General features: G+C 47.6%; 1 protein-coding gene across 3 annotated transcripts in view; it reads left to right on the forward strand.

Annotated features, from left to right (window-relative positions):
• The window catches only part of BICDL1 (BICD family like cargo adaptor 1), a 95294-nt gene that overhangs the window by 68772 nt on the left and 7175 nt on the right, over nucleotides 1-19347 (forward strand). For 2 of the 3 annotated variants that reach the window (XM_068563269.1, XM_068563270.1), the window contains exons 3-7: nucleotides 263-379; nucleotides 3358-3504; nucleotides 9017-9196; nucleotides 9781-9999; nucleotides 16622-16752. In XM_068563269.1, the coding sequence (XP_068419370.1) occupies nucleotides 263-379; nucleotides 3358-3504; nucleotides 9017-9196; nucleotides 9781-9999; nucleotides 16622-16752 (794 nt within the window). Of the gene's footprint in view, nucleotides 1-262; nucleotides 380-3357; nucleotides 3505-9016; nucleotides 9197-9780; nucleotides 10000-11118; nucleotides 11263-16621; nucleotides 16753-19347 lie in introns of all 3 variants that reach the window. The other variant, XM_068563271.1, reaches the window with a different exon arrangement.

Genomic DNA, 19347 nt, shown 5'->3' on the forward strand with positions numbered 1-19347 from the left:
TTGAGAACTTACCACTTTCTAGGCCTGTTTCCTCTGATCAGCAAAGTGGTCTTAGACCTAGACAGAGTCATTCATGGTGGAGGTAGGGATAGGGGTTAGTCTTGTTTGGGTGTGAGGGAACAAAGGGACCAGGGATGGGAAACCAGTTTCTCATCGTGTACTTGTAGAATAGAGTTGCAAAGAGATGCTTGAGAAATGAAAGGCAAATCAGGCCTCTTTTGTACAACCTCTAAATCAGCTCTATGGTCTCTTCTGCTTGCAGGCATCAGAAGTTGAGAGACAGCTATCCATGCAAGTCCATGCCCTCAGAGAAGACTTTCGGGAGAAAAATTCATCAACCAACCAGCACATCATCCGACTCGAAAGCCTTCAGGCCGAGGTGAGCCTCCCCGTGCAGCAGTGCTTGGATGGAAGTGCTTTTCTCATTGGAGGTGCCGTGCCAGGTCTTTTAGACAAGGAGCCCTCTGAACAAAAACCTGCTCTATCTAAAATCTCTAGGGAGACATATCTGTGAGAAACTGAATGGGGAACACTTGACCATGTTCCTCCGGGTAGCCTGTTGTCTAGAAAAATAAGGTTGCTCAGAGTTACTGCTGAGTGTGTTGAAATTATGAATGCCCTACTTTTTACTGAATATGTTGATCCCTCAAAGAACATCCATGCCAATCCTAAATAGAAGGTTGGAAAGGGAATCCTCCCTTCCTCCATTCCATTTGGGTCCAGTTCAGTCCATCTTAATAGGGCCTATTATTCTCACCTATAAACTGAGAGTAATAGAAGTGTCTACTTCATAGGGTTGTTGTGAGGATCTGATGAGTTACTACGTGGAAAGCACTGTGTGTGGTGTTCGGAAGAAAGTAATGTTATTGAAAGTATATGAGAGGGCAGGCAGGGTCTATGGCCTGAGTGGGCCAGAGGGGGGAAAAAAGGTAGCACTCAGGACAATACTGTGAGAATCCAGTTGTGGGGAGGAGAGGGGAGGGGTCATATCACCAGCCCAAATGGGGGCTCTCTCCTGAGGAGACTTCCACCTAATCTGCTCCCAGGGCCCCTCAGCCAAGTGTCCGAACAGCAGCGCTTTGGCTGAGTCACACTTTGAGGGACGGTCTAGCGCCACATGATCGTGCACCCCAACTGTGGTGAAGGAACCAGCCAGCGTGGTCAGGCCCAAGAGGCCCAGATGGCTGCTCTCCTGCTTCATAAATGGCATGAAGATGTTTTTCCTAAAGTCTGTCAATATCTTCTCTTTTCTCCTGGCTCTCACTCCCTTCCTTCTTCCCTTCCCTTGGAATTCCCACTGGTATTGAGCAGCAGGTTCTTGAAGTAAGTAGTTTGTGCTGGTGGGTTTGGCATGCCTGTCTGTGACGGTTTGTGTGCATGATGTGCTGTTCAACCACCTCTGCCAAAGTCTGACTCCATCGAGTTGCCTGTTTTCCTTTCCCCACCACCCCCAATTCACTGTTTCTAGACCCTCATGACACAGGGTCTTTCCCAGGAATATTTATGGCCAGATTTGGTCCCAAGTTTCAGGGTGTGTAGGATGGGGAGAGGGAGTTGGCTGCCTAATGCCAATTCCTTGCTTCATCCAGTAACACTGCTACTTTTAAAAGCCAAGCTATGAAATTGTTTATTTCAAATAAGTTACTTCACATAGTGCTGAACTGCTAAGTTTTTTTAAGGGGTGGGGTTGTGTATCAGAACCATATTACCTCATGACTTCACTGAGTGGAACTTGGGAAACAGGTGATCCATGGGAAGGAAAATGTAAAGGTCAGAGGGTATTTAAATGAAAACCAACTAGAGTAAGAATTCCCTTCATGTGGGTAACGCTGCTTCAGTGTGGGGAATAGTGGACCCATTCACAAAAGGGCCTGCTCCTTTCGGTCCCTTACCCAGGTGCACACTTGAGAGACAGTGTTTCTTTGTTTGGCCAGATACCTGATCCCTCTGGACAAAGGCCACATACTTCATTTCCCCAGGACAGCATCCTATCTGATGGGTGGGTGGCCAGGGAAGATCTGTGCCCTATGAACAGAATTCAGAGAGTGAGAACAGCCAAAAAGCAGGGGGAAGGTAAAGATTTCAGAGGACTTGGGACAAGTTAGACGTTTATTTCCAAATCTCCCCTGGAAACAGTCTGAGGTTGGTCCTTTTAGTGAATTGTTGTCATGCTAGATTAGAGAGCGTGGAGAACATCTTAAACACAACAGGAGAATATTCACAAGAAACTGGTTGAGAGATCAGTCTAGCAGGGAACTGATAAATGGGAGGAGCTGGGGGACCTGCAGGACTCCAAAAGTTCCCAAGGCCACTAGCAATTGAAGGGATTTGGGAAGGCTTCCCATAGCCCCTGAGCAGAGCAGGGTTCTTGGGCTGAAGCATCGCTGGCCTTGGGGAGGGCTGGGCGGCTTCTTACCCAGCATCTCTTTCCTCTTTTCCTCTGCTTTCTCACTGAAATGGAAGAGACAAGACAGACCTTCCTAAAAGAAGGTCTGTATCTTTCTTGAGACTAGCTAGATACTCAGTGTACAAACATATCAACCTGTTTAATAAAAAGAGAAAAATTGCTTCTATTCACAAATTTCTTGCTCAAGCAGAAGATACTTTAAGTAAAATCAGTTATTTACTAGTGTCCATGTCGTGTCCCTTCCCAGGACACGGGCTGATGCAGGCACTGCTATGCTTTCTGTATCCTGCTGGCTCCCCCATTAACCCGGGGTCTGGACCATGACTCTAGAGCCAGACCTACCAGCAGTGGGGGAAGGACAAAGGAGAGACATAGAATATGAGAATACAGCGGCTCCAGAGGCTGTCTTGGGCATTTTCTTTTGCTCAGGACTTGAGAAAGAAGAATGGTCCCGCAGATTAGGTTCCACTGCCCCATAAACTGTGGGGTTGAAGTAAAGTTGTAGGCAGGGGACTTCCCTGGTGGTCCAGTGGTTAAGGCTCCACGCTTCCACTGCAGGGGGCACGGGTTCGATCCCTGGTCAGGGAACTAAGATCCCACATGCCGTGCGGCAGGGCCAAAAAAAAGTTATAGGCAGCAAGGTGGGGCCCTCATCTGTCTTATCTGTGGAATTTCCAGAGAGCACTAACCTTCCTTGCCTCTGCCTGGCACCCCACATTCCAGCTTCCCCAAAGTTCAACTCCTACCCCTTCCCAGACAGGTTTCCAAAGGGGAGGGGTTTTCTCCTCAGCTTAAGAGTTCACAGCTGTTCCTTCAGAAGTGGAGGCACTAGGCCCCTGGGCAGAGCACTTGGAGAGACACCTGCCTTCATGTTCCGGGCTGGTCCCTCCCTCCCTACTCATCAGCCCGGTGTAACTCCGCACCACCCTTGTGGCTCTCCACCCTTTCAGATCAAGATGCTGTCGGATCGGAAACGGGAGCTGGAGCACCGTCTCAGTGCCACCTTAGAGGAGAATGACCTGCTCCAAGGGACTGTGGAGGAGCTACAGGACCGGGTGCTGATCCTGGAGAGGCAGGGCCATGACAAAGACCTCCAGGTACTGGGGCAGAGAAGCAATCACGTAGGACCAGGGTCAGATCAAAGGAGTGCTTAGCTGCCCAGCCAAAGGGAAAGGCTGGGAGGCCAGTGCCACCACCGGGGTCAGGAGTAGGTAAAGCTGAGGTCTCTCCTTGGGCCTGGTTATGGTTCTCCTCAGGCTCTGCTAACTGGGCTGGTCTTTCTCTGCCAAGAACAAGCGCATTGCTACCACAGGTCACCCTCCCAATTTGTTCTGAGCCACTGGCCCCAGGAGCAGTTTCACTGAGTTCTTTCTGGGCTGTTAACATGACTGGAACACCAGGAGTGCTGTTCTGCCTCCTGGGGTTTGTGAAACCTGCCGGAGATTTCAGAGTGAGCCTGTGACTCTGTGCTTGGCTCACAGTGCTCTCTGCTGCTGCTTCCCCAGGCTCATGCATTTAGTTGGCTGGCACTGAACAGAAACCAAGAAGCTGCCCACTGAACACAGCAAGACTTATATCCTGATTCTGCCAGTTGTTAACAAAGGCACAGGCTGACCCCTCTATGAGCCTAATTAGCCTCTTTTTTCTTTCTAAAGGAAATTGCTTCATGGCTATATTTGTACTTATTTGGGAACTGCCACCAGGCCTCAGCTGAATCCCAAAGCTCACACTTGACAGGAAACAACCCCCTAAACAACAAGATAATCACTCAGCCTCCCCAGAAATAGAGTGTAGCACCTGCTGCCGAGAAAGCTTTGCTGTGCTAGCCTAGGACCACTGGGACCAGTGGCTAAGAATGCGCTGCTTCCCCTTGGGCATCCTCTGAGTGTGCCAGGGAGCGGAGTAGATTGCAACGGTGCCATTCGTGTGGAAGTGGTCAGCCAAGTATACTCGAGCGCCAGGTGTGTCCCCACCCAAAGACCAGGCCTCAGAAGGCCCCACTGGGCTCAGCAGTTGGCTGTTGAGGAAAGCCCTGGGTTGTGGGATAAGGAGGCCTCTTAGGCTAAGGTCACTTGACACCATCAGTTAAACGGCCATCTGAGTAATTAACCTCTTTAAGGGCAAATTAACAGTTTTTCTCTCTCCATGCTTTTATACCTTCAGCTCAGAACTTTGTATAAAGTGGGGCCTCAGTAAATGTTGAATAGAAAATGATGCTGGCTAAAGCCTCACAGCAGTTTTCAAAATGGAAAGGAGTTTGCTCATATTTTAAGGTTGACGACGATAATAGCCATGAACATCTGTATGCCGCTTTACAGAGAGCAGAGTGTTTTTGCATATATTCTAAAACTGAGGCTTAGAAAGATGAACCCTTTATCCTAAGAAGTGTAGTAAGTCCTTGGTAGAATCCATAAGAGGACCCTCCTACCTGCTTTACCTGGTGCTCAATGATAGCTTCCAGTGTGTCACTTGGCCTCTGCAAGTCAGTGTTTCACCAGCATTTATTACCCCATCAGGCACTCTCCTGAGGGTTGCTGAGGTAGAGTATGGAGAGGAGAAGGAAAAGAAGTACAGAAAAATGGGGAAATGGCCCTGCCTAAAACAAACTTCTAGTCCAGCATGAATTCACAAATGAAAAGTCCTTATTTCGTATCAAGAATGGGAGACCTGGAGATGGGGAAGAGCCAGGACCAGTGTGGACCATGCAGTGCCTGGCTGGCACAGTGGGCTGTATGTTCTCTAGCAGCCAGAGTCCCCAGTCACACTATGTTCACATCCTCACCATCTGCACACTCGCTGTCTTCCGATTGGGCTTCTTCAAGAGTAAGAGCGTATCACTAGTGTAGGACCTACATCAAGTCAGGGAGTTCCCACCTTGATTTGGAAAATCTGCATTTATGGGCTGAAATCTCATCTTTCTGAACTATTTGTAATTTTTTTCCTTCTATTCATATAAAACTCTCCTTAAGGTGTTGCTAATTAGTTCTATTGATGAAATGGCCTGTACTGATACAGAAATAGATATTTCAGCTCACTCAGGGAGTAGGTGAATGGTCCTAAATCACACTTGTAAAACGTAGAGCTAGTGGCCTTGGAATATATGTAATCCCATGATTTTAATCCTTTTCCTCAGACAAGGGATGAGAGGAAGGCTGAGCAGGCAGGGCAACAGGCCTGCCACAACCAGAGTAGCCCCCTTTAATCTGGTTCACTATGTAACTGGGCTTCTACTGTCAAACACAGATTTTTAAACCACTGATCAAATCCAACTCTGATTTTTTTTTTTCAGGCTGAGCAGTGATAAAAATTATTATTTATTGAGCACCTAGTAAATTTAAAAATCAGGCATTTTGCTGAACTCTTAATACCCAGTAAAGGATTTGTCCCTCTGAGGGCAACTTAACTGCCCTTTTTCATACCAAGCTGAGCATCTTATAAATGTGTGCACGGGCCTCGTCCCAATCAGTGGGTGGCTTTCATCAGCAGAGAATACAGGCCCCGCTTTACTGTAGGGACCCAGGAAGCAAATGACCTGGAGTCTAGACCTCGCTCTGACTCTGGGTGTGTACCATTAGGGAAATCACTTAACATCACACCATCTCAGTTCCCGCAACGTAAAATGGGGAGAGTGCCCCCACTTCTGCCAACTTTAAGGGCATGAGTATTGTAAGCTTGAACTTAGTATATTCTCCAATCACAAGACGTTTGGTGTCTTCCTTGTTCATACATATAAATACATTTGGTTTCATCTTTGTTTTATAAAGGGTGATATTTCTTATGTTAGAGGGTTCTTATGTTTAATAGACTCTTCCTTGCTTTGGTTTGGTTTTTCTGAGTTTGTCTGTGGATCAATTATTGACCAGAGAGGGGCAGACCTGTCCTGGTCTTTGTTCTTTTGCTGTTATAATTAATTAAGCACCTTTGAGTGTGCATGAGTAATTGAACTAATGTTATCCAGTGACTAAGAACTTGTACTTGTCTGTGCTGAACTTCTCCTGCTGAGATGTATGTGGAGTTGTCTAGAAAATAATTGCAAAGGATTTTGTCAATTTAGTAAATGCCGTTTGTAATTGTGCCAAATGCTTCCTAGGCATATCTTTAAAAAAAAAACAAAACCTAATTTCTTCTCTCTGAGTTTCCTCAAAACCAAGGCTGGAGGAGTTCCCACTGGACCAGCAGGTACTGCTGATCCACTGGAACCATGCAGAGCGGGCTTGCCAATTCCTTTTTCATTCTCCGAGCAGCCAGGCTCCAAACTCTTCCTAGTTAAGGCACATCCAGACCACTGGTGCCATTAGCAAATGTTCTCTGATACTGGCCCAGCGGAAGGGAGGCTCCCAGGGCACCAAAAGGATTGGCTGCAGGCTCTGCAAGGCAGCTTGCCCCATTCATGAGAACAACAGAGCTCTGAGTTGCCCACTGCCCCTTGGTCTCTGCATCTCTGCAGGAGCCATAAGCCCACCTGGATGACAGTCTGGAAAAGATATACAGTGTTCACTCTTTTTAATGAACAGGGATGACCCAGAAATGCTGTTTTAGAAAAGGATAAAATAATTAAATTTAAATCCCCAGAAGTTCTTCTCCCATCCTCACCCCCAAAAATATATTTTAAAAGGAGGGCGGGCAGTCCACAAATACAAGAGTAGGAAACATTGCTCCCGTGCACGTGTAGTATATGGACATGTGCATAGCAGTTAGCAAACAGATTGATTCTGCAATGAGGGTCTGTTGTGCTAAAAGTAAGTGTAGTGATGGAGTATATTAGTAAGAATGTGGCATTTAGCAGCCACAGTAGAGTCTCCCCTTACATTCAGCAGTAACAACCTCACCAGGTAGCAGTGCCCTGTTTGGACTCCACAGGGAAGGAGCCACAGAGAATGTAGAGAAGGGTGAAGTAGTGGCAACGAAAGAGAGGGAAGGAGCCCTGGCCCCGTAGGTCATGATGCCTGCATTGCTGTCCCCTCTCTACCACTGGTGTCGCTCTCCTCCTCTGAGCTTCTTGTGCTGTGTAAGGCCCTTCCCAGGCCTAGGGCCTTATCTGTAAACCATGAGGTATGACACAAAGTAGGGAGAGACTGCTTTTCCCATGGGTTTGGGAACTCTTGGTATTACTGCGCAGATGTTATTCCAGATCCCACCCCTAGCTCCTTTCCAAATAACCCTTTTCCTCTTAATTTTTTCATTAAAGTACAACATGCACATAGTAAAGCATACAGATCATAAGTGGATAGACCGTTGAAGTTTTATATATACCTGTGTAAACACCACCCACGTCAAGACATAGCCCATTATCAGCACCCACAAGTCTTCCTCCTGCCCCCTCCCAGTCAGTATGCTGCCACTTCCTCAAAAGCAAGCTTCTATTCTGACTTTCATCTCTTTTATCTCAATGAAGTTTTGGAACTTTTTATAAATAGAATCATACATTATATATTGTTTTGTGTCTGGTTTTTGCTGAACGTCATGTCTAAGAAATTCATCCATGTTGTGGCATAGAGTAGCAGTATGTTCTTTTTTTCACTGCTGTGTAGTGTTCCAGCATGTGAATATATCCATTCTATCTTTATTGGTGTTTAGATTGTTTCCCATCTGTGGCTTTTATGAATAATGCTGCTGTGAACATCCTGTTTGTCTTTCATCTACATTTTCAGTCATTTATTACTGGGTCTGCACCTAAGAGTGGAACAGCTGGATCATAGGAAGAACAGCTGGATCATAGAATAGTAGGACAGATCTGTATTTCACTCATTAGAAACTGCCGAACAGTTTTCCACAGTGGTGGTTCATCTTCCATTTCCACCAGAAATGAGAGTCCCAGTTATTTTACATCCTCATCAGAACTTGATATTATTATTCTGTTACTATTATTTATTTTGGCCATTCTGGTGAGAGTCTAATGGTGCCTTACTTTGTATGCCTGTATGTTTGCGTGTTTAACATTTTATTCTGGAGAATTTCAGATGAACTCAAAAACAGAATAATACAGTGACATCCCATGTAACCCATTGTCCAGCTCTACAAACCGTCCATTCCTGGCCAGTCCTGCCCTATCTTCATTACATCCATTTGCTCCCCTCTCATATTATTTTGAAGTAAATCCCAGAATTTTTATAATTCCATCTGTAAATAAAGAATACCTCTAAATAAGAACGTAAAAAAATATAACCACAGGGCTAGTACACCTAGAAACTTCAGCAATATTTCCTTTAATATCATCTAATATCTAGTCAGTGTTCAAATTTTCAATTGTCTTATAAATGTCATTGTTTTTCACATTTTTCATTTGAATCAAGATATAAATTAAAATATGCCTACATGTGGCAGTTGGCTGGTATGTTTCTTAAGTCTCTTTTAATCTGTAGGTTCCCCCTTTATCTTTCTTTTTTTTCTTGAAATTTATCTGTTGAAGAAACTGAGCTATTTGTCCTATAGAATTTCCCAAATCTGGATTTTGCTGACTGCATCCCCTTAACGTAGTCTAGCCAGTTCTTCCCTCCTCTGTATTTTTCTGTAAACTGGTAGCGGGATCTAAAAGCATGATTGGGTTCAGGGTCAGTTTTTCTGTTTGGGTTCAGCCCGCCTCACCACCGTTTGCTGTCTCTCTGAAAGCTGCATCAGAGCCAGCTGGAGCTCCAGGAGGTACGGCTCTCCTACCGACAGCTGCAGGTGAAGGTGGAGGAGCTCACCGAGGAGAGGAGTCTGCAGAGCTCTGCAGCCACCAGCACGTCCCTCCTGTCTGAAATAGAGCAGAGCATGGAGGCCGAGGAGCTGGAGCAGGAGAGAGAGCAGGTGCTGGCATCGCTACCGCTGTGGCACGTGAGGTTGCCCAGGGATCCTGGGGCAGACCCTGGCCTTCGAGAGCCCGTCGGCCATCCCTGTCACCCCGTGCCTGCTGTTTACCTTCAGCCTGGGAGGGGCCCGTGGTCTGCACTTGTGCGAGCCCCTAGGCCTGCTGGCTGGAGCTGTCACGAAGCAGTGCCTCTTAGGAAATGCTAGTTGACTAATATCAGCCTCATACCTCTTGTACTGACAGGGTTTTAGAACATTTGTGATCCATCCAATTAGCTTCTTTTCATACTACTCATATAACCACTCATTCCCCCAATCATGCGCTGACTTCCATCAAAGTAACTGACTATATAAAGATGTGCTTTATGTGCAAATGGGAGGGGCTTGAGGACAGGGAAAATAAGAATTGGGACTCTGTATAGGTGTACTGGGCCCAGAATAAGTATCAGTATTTCTTGGGACAGGTGATTAAAAAAAAAAAAACTTTCCCTATAACTAGTATCTTGGATTCATACACTAGAAAAAGATGGCTGGTGGCAGTCTTCTCTAGAATCCATAATCAGGAATAATTCTTTGTGGGGCAGCTGAGACTGCAGCTCTGGGAAGCCTACTGCCAGGTTCGCTATCTCTGCTCACACCTTCGAGGAAATGACAGCACTGACTCGGCCGTCTCCACGGACTCCTCAATGGATGAGTCTTCAGAAACGTCGTCTGCCAAGGATGTACCAGCAGGCAGCTTGCGCACTGCTCTCAGCGAGCTCAAGAGACTGATACAGAGCATTGTGGATGGCATGGAGCCCACGGTAAGAGGCCAAGCTGAGAGCTCCTTGCTCCACAGAACCTGGCCGGTGGGAGGTTGAAACCAAATGCAGAGGGTGAGGTTAACCCTAGAACTGGAACCTTATAACGTCTGCAAGAATTTCTTCTGAGCCCTCGTCTGAGAGCACTGAACCACCGGGGAGCAGGCAGAGGGCCCGATGCCGGGGATGGAAGACTCCAGAGTCCCTTCCTGCAGGCACAGGATGCAGAGGAGGCCTCCCTCCGTGTGGTTATGTGCAGGTCACGGGGGCCTCGAGTGCGAGGGCTTTCCTGGGAGGCTTTGACTGTAGAAATTTGCATCCCGGTAAAAACTGCAAGTTACTTTTCTGTAGCCCCTTGGTCCTGGTGGTGGAGTTAGCTGTGAACAGGCAAACTTAAAAGATCTGAAGCTTCTCTGCTCGAAGGCTAGAAGTGAGCACAGAAAGTTGGGACGATCAACAACAAGGGCCTTTTAGAATTCCAGACGTGGCTCCTCTTGTGGAGGAGAAGAACATTCCCACAGGTTTCCCAGGCACACGGGTATTTCTTCCAGCTTCATGTCAGATTTCTGCCAGACTTACTCTCCATTCACCACCCCAGCTCTCGGGTTGTTGTTTTTCTTCAGGTTTCCTCATCCTACAGAATGGTTGCATCTCTCTACCCATATGAGGTGAAGTAAGGTGAAAGGGTGGTTGTCCTTACCTGAACATGCTGTGTTGATTTGTGGAACGTACTGTAGTGTGGAGGCCGGGTCAGTGTGGGAAAGGGAGCTGTCAGAGTGAGGTGTGCTGTTGGCTCCACACAATTTCCCTTCCCCGAAACCTGAAACAAAATAAATGTCTAGTTATTGTTTGCACATTGAAATTGAGCAAAAGAATCTCTCTCCTCTAACCCTCTATTTCTTCCCTCTTCTGCCTCTCTTTTTTTCCTCTCTCCCCCTCTCCTCCTCATCCCCCCTACTATCTTGTGCTTCCCCAAACCGAACCATCTCTCTGCTCCCCTCCCCATTGCTCCCCTTTCCTCTTTTATCTCTCCCTTCTGCATCTCTCCCACTAACCATCTCTCCACTCCCCTCCACTCTCACCACCTCTCTGGTTGGCCGGCTCTCTCTCTTTTGCTGTCAGAGCTCCCGGAGAATTGATGATGACTCCTTAGAAGAACAGATAAGGCAGACCAGTGAGGATTCGAGAGCCCTAAGGGAACTCATGGAGGGAGAGAGGGGTAAACTGAGGCAAAGCCTAGAAGAGCTGCAGCGGCTCCACAGTCAGGTGAGCACCCCCATCCTCAGCCCAGTGCAGGATGTGCATGTGTCCCCAGCTCCCTCAGGACCCCTGTGAGTTTCCCTCTCCCACGTCTCTTTGAGAAGCGGTTCTCTTCTGACAGATCCTCAGGGGCGGTGACCTAAAGTTGAGGTGAACTGGGTGTCTTCAAGAAAAGAAGCCTGGGACTTCCCTGGTGGTCCAGTGGTTAAGACTCTGCACTCCCACTGCAGGGGGCCCGGGTTCGATCCCTGGTCAGCGAACTAAGATCCTACATCCTGCGTGGCCACGAAGAAGACAGTCCTCTGGTTTAGGCCAAAGTGAAATTGTCAGGGATAAGAATAGCTTGACCCTCCATTTCCTCCAGCGACACACTGCCCTCTACAGAGCCCAGATAATTGGGTGGATTCTGACAGTTTAAAGTGCCATAGCTCCCAGGATGCTTATGGATGGTTTTCCAGCAGCTTCTGAGCAGGGAAGTTTGCAAACCGAGGAACAATTGATCTTTGCAGGCCTGTTCTCCCTTTGTAAGTGCCGTCACCTCTGCCAGCCTGTTTTTCAGCTTTAGAGGCACTTACTGCTGCTCTCAGTGTTACTCTCCTGTTTGATCATGATCTCATCTCTTAACACTGGAGAAGGACATCTATATTCTGATCTGAAAAGTTTTAAAGGGCTTAGGAGCAGCCCCACCCAAAAAGGAGCTTCTAAAAATCTATCCTAGGAGATAAATAAACGCTCTTCCCTTTGACTGGGGTCACGTGTGGAGGTTCTGTCCCACTTGTGGGGGACACCAGACAGGTACCACTTTAAACCCTGCCCCCTTCTTTCGTTGTCCAAAGCTAGTCATCCCTTCCTGCTACAGGAAGAGGTTGCTGAGAGATGGAATTTAAGCCTGGCTTTCACTTCAGTCAGTATTTCTTAAATTTAAAGGAACTTACAGAAATAAACTCCTGCCTTTTTTGGGTTGTACCCATTAGACTTTCTAGTATTATTCCCTTGGAAGATATTGCACCCCCAGCCATTAGTGTTCTCTTCTTCTTGTGAGTGACCAGATAAGGAGGACAGGAAGATGCTCCTGAAAGCTGTATTTTGTTCCTGGCCAACCCCTGGGAAGTAGGGTTGGGCAGCCAAAAACATTCTTTTGCCTAAAACCTAAGACCCTCAGGTGGTCGTTCCTTTTGCTGGGGGGGCGGGGTGGGGGGAGTGTCAGACCTTCCAAACTCGAAGAATAAAATGCAAGAGAAAGCAGATATAAAAGTTCTTTGGATTAATAAAAGTCGCTTTGTTGCTTCTCTGAATTAGAAAACTAGAAACCCCGAGAGGGCATTATTTGGTTCAGAAACATTAGCAAGGTGGAGGTTGCTGAGAGTCTGCTATGGAACTATTTAGGAGGCCATCTCTACCAGGGAATTTTCCTTAAAAGTTCAACTGATAACTGGTTTAGGTCAATTCCTGTGGATTCCCTTTCAAAAAAACCTCATCAAGCAGATGGTTATGCTTGGTCCCAAATAGGATATAGAATTGGGCCTCTGCCAGGGGTCATCTCTTCCTTAGTCAAAGCTGCAAACCTCTCAGCCAAGCCGTCCCTTGGGAGTAACATTGACCTCCCAGGGCAGTGGATGGGATGCGGGTTGAGTTGCTGGGACAGTGGAAATGGCAGCCATCATGGCGGGCAGAGGTGCCTAGTGCAGTTAGCTCAGCGCATGCCTGTGCTGCCCTAGACCCCGAGAGGCGCAGGGTGGATGTGATAAGGCCCCTGCACTCCAGGGCCTCTCGCTATCATGAAGGGAGTCAGGCCAATTTTGTACCCTTTGGGGAGCAGGGCCCAGACAAGGTGGCGTGTGACCGAGTTTCCAACAAACAGATCCTAGACCAAGGTCTGCCCTCGCCCATGATCCAGCCTCCACTCCCACTGCTTTCTTGCTGCTTTCTTTTCTCTCTTGGAAACTAGGCCAGAGGTAAAAGGTATGGGGGCCTGGAAGGTGAAGTGCCGGCAGTACCGCACCCCCTCAGAGGCCTACCCAAATTTTAAAATAAAAGAGAGCCCAGGTTTAATTTAATTGATAATTACTTGTTTGAGGCAGAAACCCATAGCCAGACCTGAAGACTTGCCCCCTGCCCTCGTGATGGCCGTGGAGAGCTCCCTGCCCACCCACTCAGCCTTTTCTCCCCTATCCCTGCAGCTCTCCAGGGAGCGCTGACCGTGGGGTCTGGAGCTGCTGCCAGGAGCCAGGGAGGACCTGCAGAGCAATATGAAAAGTAGTTATTCTTGGCTCCTCAGCCAATTCCCAGGCCAATAAACCAGGTCGTGGGAGGCACAGTAAGAAACACAGTCCCCAACCCGGTCATTTGGCTCCGTCATGCTTGACTGAAGCACATGCCAGTTACTGCAGGGACACGAAAACTCTGGGGAGTGTGTGCTGGGAGCAGCTGAGGCCCTTACTAATGAGATCTCAGTGACCCCTCCTCTAAAATCTCAGCAGGTTCTCTCTCCATCCTCCTAGCCACTGTCCCATTTCAGACCTTCATTCTTTCACACCCTGCCTTTGGTCCTCACTTCCCAGCTGATTGTCTTCCCCCAGCCCAGTCACCCTCCATATGATATGGATCCATCTTTCTGAAGCACAACTTGAACGTGGGACACCGCTTGCACGTTCTAGATTGACTTCCCATCGTCGAGTAATGGGAAGCCTCCAGCCCTCTTGGCACCACGGTCTGGCTGCATCCAGCCATCCAGCCTCCATTCCTGTTGTTTCCATCTCACCTCCTTAGCTTTAGCAGAATTGAATGTAGGCTACAGACGGGCGTGGCACAGGCTGCCCTTGTGTTCCCACATCTGGGTCTTTTCTCTGCCTGGAAGACTCACCCTCCCAGTCCAGCCTTAGACCCCACGTAAGAACAAGCTCAAGGTCTGACGTACTTTTGTCTTCTCCTAAAGCATCTAGTGCAGCACCTTTCTTAGAGCAGGCATGCAAATGATTGTCAGCCCTGGATATATGACTTCAGGATGTTTCCTTTGATGCTATTCAATCTCGAGGACACCCACCTTAATGGGGAAAAGTGGATTTAGGGGTGGCTGTAACGTAAGTCAGCAGATAAACAAGCCCAGTGGGTCCTCATGACAGCTGTCAGCTGGAAGGTCTATATGGGGGGAGGAGGGGGAGGCACTTACACCCTGAGCGGGGCCCTGATATTATTTATTTTGTTTGATCCTCACAACAACTTGATGGTGGGGAATAGTTCTTTTTATCCTTGCTTTTTATGGAACTTATGTGCAGCTCAGAGAGGATAAGTCCTTTGCCACTCCTAAGCTGGCAGTCTCTACCTTGATCAGGTTTTCCAGGCCAAAGCAAAAAGTTCTTGTGGAGTTTTGTCTGGAGCATATTAAATGTTGGCATTTCCTGCCTAGCATGTAGTTCTGTCACTCACTCAGCTGGCAGAACACCTGGCTGGCCCACAGCTGGCCTGAGGCCACGTCAGGGCTGATTTGGTCTGAGGAGGGCTGGCTGTTTCTGCCAGGAGCTTTCTGGGTCTCGAGTTCTGGGCTACCAGGCTGCGGAACCTGCCAAGAATAGGGTGAGGCTGGGCTTCTCACCTGTTGCCTCATCTGCCTCAAGGCTCATTGCACCTGCACGCCCTGGCCTGTGCAGTTGCCCAGCCCGTTCTTCCCTAAGTCTTCTCACCCTGCTCACTGGAGCTGTCCCTACCATGAAAGCACAGAGCACCAGGTCCTGACATTCCCTACCACGCACCTGAGAGTACAAAATCCATTGCCCATAGCGACAACAAATTGTCCCGTATCCCTCTTCATTACTGGGTGTCCTGTGATTTGCTCCTCAGTGGCTGCTACCCCAGGAGCTGGCAACTGTGTTGCCTCAGCTTGGGGGGTCCAAAGTACCTCCAGGGAAACTTGCTCTTCAGCCTTAGTCCTGGGGCCTTTGCTCAGCTTCATTGTCTAAAGATGATTAGACCTGGGCCTTGAAGAGCAGAGGAGTGTACAGAAGGTGATGTCTGTCCCCTTCTGGGAGGGACAGACCTGTCTGGATGGATCTTCCCTTGGAAATATGTAAAAGTATGTGTAATATTTAATAAGAGGGCAGGGTCAGGCATCCTGACTCTAGTCTGATCCTATCAACTGAGAAGAAGGGCTCCCCGCCTTCCATTCATTCAACAAATATTTATTGAAAGCTCTACCAGGCAGGGTTTCTGGTTGCAGACAACTGAAACTCGCTCTGCGTAACTTAAGCAGAAAGAGAATATATTGGAATTAAATCTGAAATCTTACAGAATCAACAGGAAGGCTGGAGAACTGAGCTCCAAAACAGGAAGCCATGGGGAGTGGGGCAACAAATCCATTTGTTGTCCATGTACTAATTTCCCACTGGCCGATGGCTTTGCTGTACCCTCAAGAGCTGCAGCCCCAGGTGGGGGGCCCAGGTACCTAGGAAAGGATGTCTCTTCTTTTGGCTTCCTTAGTGGGAGGGCATGCTCTCTGTCTCCTACCAAGGTCCATGCAGCCAGGAGTGCCCCAGATAGGAAGGGATTTTGGATGCTGACTAGCCCCAAAATGACAGCTGTCTACTGCACAAGCATTTGGGATTAAGCATTGTATGCACTCAGGCTCTGAAACACACAGATAGATAGGATACATTTCTCGCCATGGCAGAGCTCAAGGTATTCAAGGGGTTACTCTGTACAGTGGGTGGGTCACTGAGGGAGCCCCTAGGAGGGGCACCTCACCACCAAAGGTTGACTGCCAGTGAATGGGCTCTGGTGCCATTCACTGAGGCATGGACGACAGAAAAGGTAACAGGCTTGAAGTGAAAGGTGATGACATCATTTTTCTGTCTAAATTCCATGTAGCTTTGACCTGGGGAGCTGAAGGAAGAAGATGGAAGAGCCAGGCTGCGTCAAGTGCTGTCACAGAAATGGGAGCCAGGTTCCAGGCTTTGGGACCAGCCAGGGCCCTGTGAAACACAGGGCAGTGTTCCATGTTGAGTGGAAGATGGCTAGAAACAAAACTTGAGTCCCTACCCCCCAAAATGTGTTTCAGTGCCCTGATGCGTGTGTGGCCTTCACTCATTAGGTCCCGGAGAGTGCCTTGAAATGAAGGAGGTGCTGTGCTGTGTACAACGGGGATCTGGCCCCAGGGCTGCAGTCCAGGGCTGAGCTCTTCCCTGGCCACTGAGCTCCAGCCTAGCATGAGGCCTCCTCTCTCCTGGAGCAGAGGGCAGCAGGAAGTCACCAGCCTGCCCTGCACATAGGCCCTGGGCCTGCCTGGGCCTTGTTCTTTCCTCCCTCTTGGAGGGAAACACCCCAGGCCAGCAGCAGTGGTATCATCACGTTTATCCCCTTCGTCTCCCGTTAGGTGACACTGCTGAGTGTGGAGATGACTGCGTTGAAGGAGGAGAGAGACCGACTCAGAATGACATCTGAGGACAAGGAACCAAAGGAGCAGCTTCAGAAGGCCATCAGGGACCGGGATGAGGCCATCGCAAAGTGAGTGGGCACCACTTGTTTAACTGAAAGTAACATGAGTATGTGCTCAATTTTAAAAGTTAAATCATACAGAGGAATACAACACTGAAAGAGAGAGCTTCCCCGCTACCCGCCCTCACTCCCAGTCCCATTCTTCTTCACAGACAGACACTACTGTTAAAAGTCAGGTGTGCGTTTTTTGCAGCTTTTTTCCGTATGCATATACAGGTGTACAGTATAGTTTTTGCAGATTTCTTTAAAAACATCAGTGAGATGATGCTCCACATGTCTTGTTTTTTTGTTTCCACTTATATCTTAGCTTTCCAATATCATTATATATACCTACCTCAACTTTTTAATTTTTAGGTTAGTTTTTTGGTTGCTTTTGTTTGTTTTATTTATCATTATAGACATTTTCAAGCATACACAGAAGTGAAAAACATAAGATGAATTCCGACCTACGTACCTCTGAGTTTCAACACCAACCAGCATATGGCCAGTGTTGTTTCATCTATAGCCACCCACTTCTTCCACCTCCCCTCTGGACCACGTTAAGGCAGATCACAAGACATCATATCATCTCATCCATAAACACTTTCACATAAATCTCTATCAGAAAAAGACTCTTAGTAAAACACACACCAGAATTATCACACGTAAAAAAAGCTTAAAACAATTTAATATCATCTAGTATCCAGTGTTCAAATTCCCCCAGTTGTCCCATAAATGTCTTTTTAAAAAAATACTTAATTTATTTGGCTGTGCCGGGTCTTAGCTGTGGCACTAGGGATCTTCGTTGCCATGTGTGGGATCTTCAGTTGCGGCATGTGGGATCTTCAGTTGCAGCATGTGGGATCTAGTTCCCTGACCAGGGATCGACTCCAGGCCCCCTGCATTGGGAGCGTGGAGTCTTACTTAGCCACTGGACCACCAGGGAAGTCCCATAAATGTCTTTTTATAATTGATAAGTATCAGACTCCAAAGTCCACATACTCTGTTTACTTGTTATGTCCCAAAAGTCTGTAACACTTCCCCTTCCATTTTTTTTTTCCAATTTGCATTTATTGAAGAAACTGGATCTTTTATCTCATAGTTTTTCTGCATTCTAAGTTCGATTGCATCCCCAGAGTGTCATTTAACATTTTTCTCTGTCCTTTATATTTGTAGTAAACTGGGTCATTTTTTCTTTTTAACACTGTAATTTCACTGTTTCTTTTTGTTTTTATTTATTTTTGGCTGTGGTGGGTCTTTGTTGCTGCACGTGGGCTTTCTCTAGTTGCGGCGAGCGGGGGCTGCTCTTTGTTGCAGTGCACGGGCTTCTCATTGCAGTGCCTTCTCTTGTTGCAGAGCACGGGCTCTAGGCGCGTGGGCTTCAGTAGTTGTGGCACGCAGGCTCTGTAGTTGTGGCTCTCGAGCTCTAGAGCGCAGACTCAGTAGTTGTAGCGCACGGGCTTAGTTGCTCCACGGCATGTGGGATCTTCCCAGACCAGGGCTCGAACCCATGTACCCTGTATTGGCAGGCGGATTCTTAACCACTGCACCACCTGGGAAGTCCTGGGTCATTTTTAAATAATGTTTTGGGCTTTCTCTGGCAGAGAAGAAATGCATAAATGCATTCTTTTACATTCAAAATATGTGGCGGTACATAGGCAAAAAACATTTACATATTCCCCATCCCCCTGAAATTATCACACACTCAATCTGCCATATATGCTGTGTGTGAGGAGATAAAAGGTACTAAAAATGCGCCTGCTTTGGGGGCTTTACAATACATTAATAACAACATTTGTGCATCACTTTACTACTTACAAAACACTTCATCCTTTCATCATCCCAGCCACAGCAAGAAGTAAAACTTTTTAATCCCAGTTTTACAGATGAGGAAATTTCCCCGGGATCACAGCCAGCGCTGATCACTGGCCTCCACCTCAGGTCTCTGACTCCTGTTCCACATCCTTTCTCCTTACCTCAAGGCTGCTTGTCAGGAAGCTAAAACGAGGTTATTTTAAAACAATTTGTAGAGGCTTTCCTGGTGGCGCAGTGGTTGAGAATCTGCCTGCCAATGCAGGGGACACGGGTTCGAGCCCTGGTCTGGGAAGATCCCACATACCGCGGAGCAACTAGGCCCGTGAGCCACAATTACTGAGCCTGCGCGTCTGGAGCCTGTGCTCCGCAACAAGAGAGGCCGCGATAGTGAGAGGCTCGCACACCGCGATGAAGAGTGGCCCCCACTTGCCGCAGCTGGAGAAAGCCCTCGCACAGAAACAAAGACCCAACACAGCCAGCCAGCCAGCCAGCCAGCCAGCCAGCCATCCATCCATCCATCAATCAATCAATAAATAGGATGCATTTCAAATTGTCTTAAAAAAAAACAATTTGTAAATAGATATACTATTTGCCTTTTTAAAAAGTAATATGACACGTTTTAATTTCTGACTTTAAAATTCACACCTTCCCATTTCTCGCTTCCATATACAATTGTCCCCTCCCCTCCCTTCTGTTCTCTTTAATCATTTCCATCATCTCCGTTTCATAGTTTTACCTTTGGGTCCCCTTGTCTATCTGGTCAGAATCTCATATCAGGTTGTCTTTCAATCTCCAGTTCATTTTGGAATT

The sequence above is a fragment of the Eschrichtius robustus genome, chromosome 14 (assembly GCF_028021215.1).
Source record: "Eschrichtius robustus isolate mEscRob2 chromosome 14, mEscRob2.pri, whole genome shotgun sequence".
Classification (NCBI taxonomy): Eukaryota; Metazoa; Chordata; class Mammalia; order Artiodactyla; family Eschrichtiidae; genus Eschrichtius; species Eschrichtius robustus.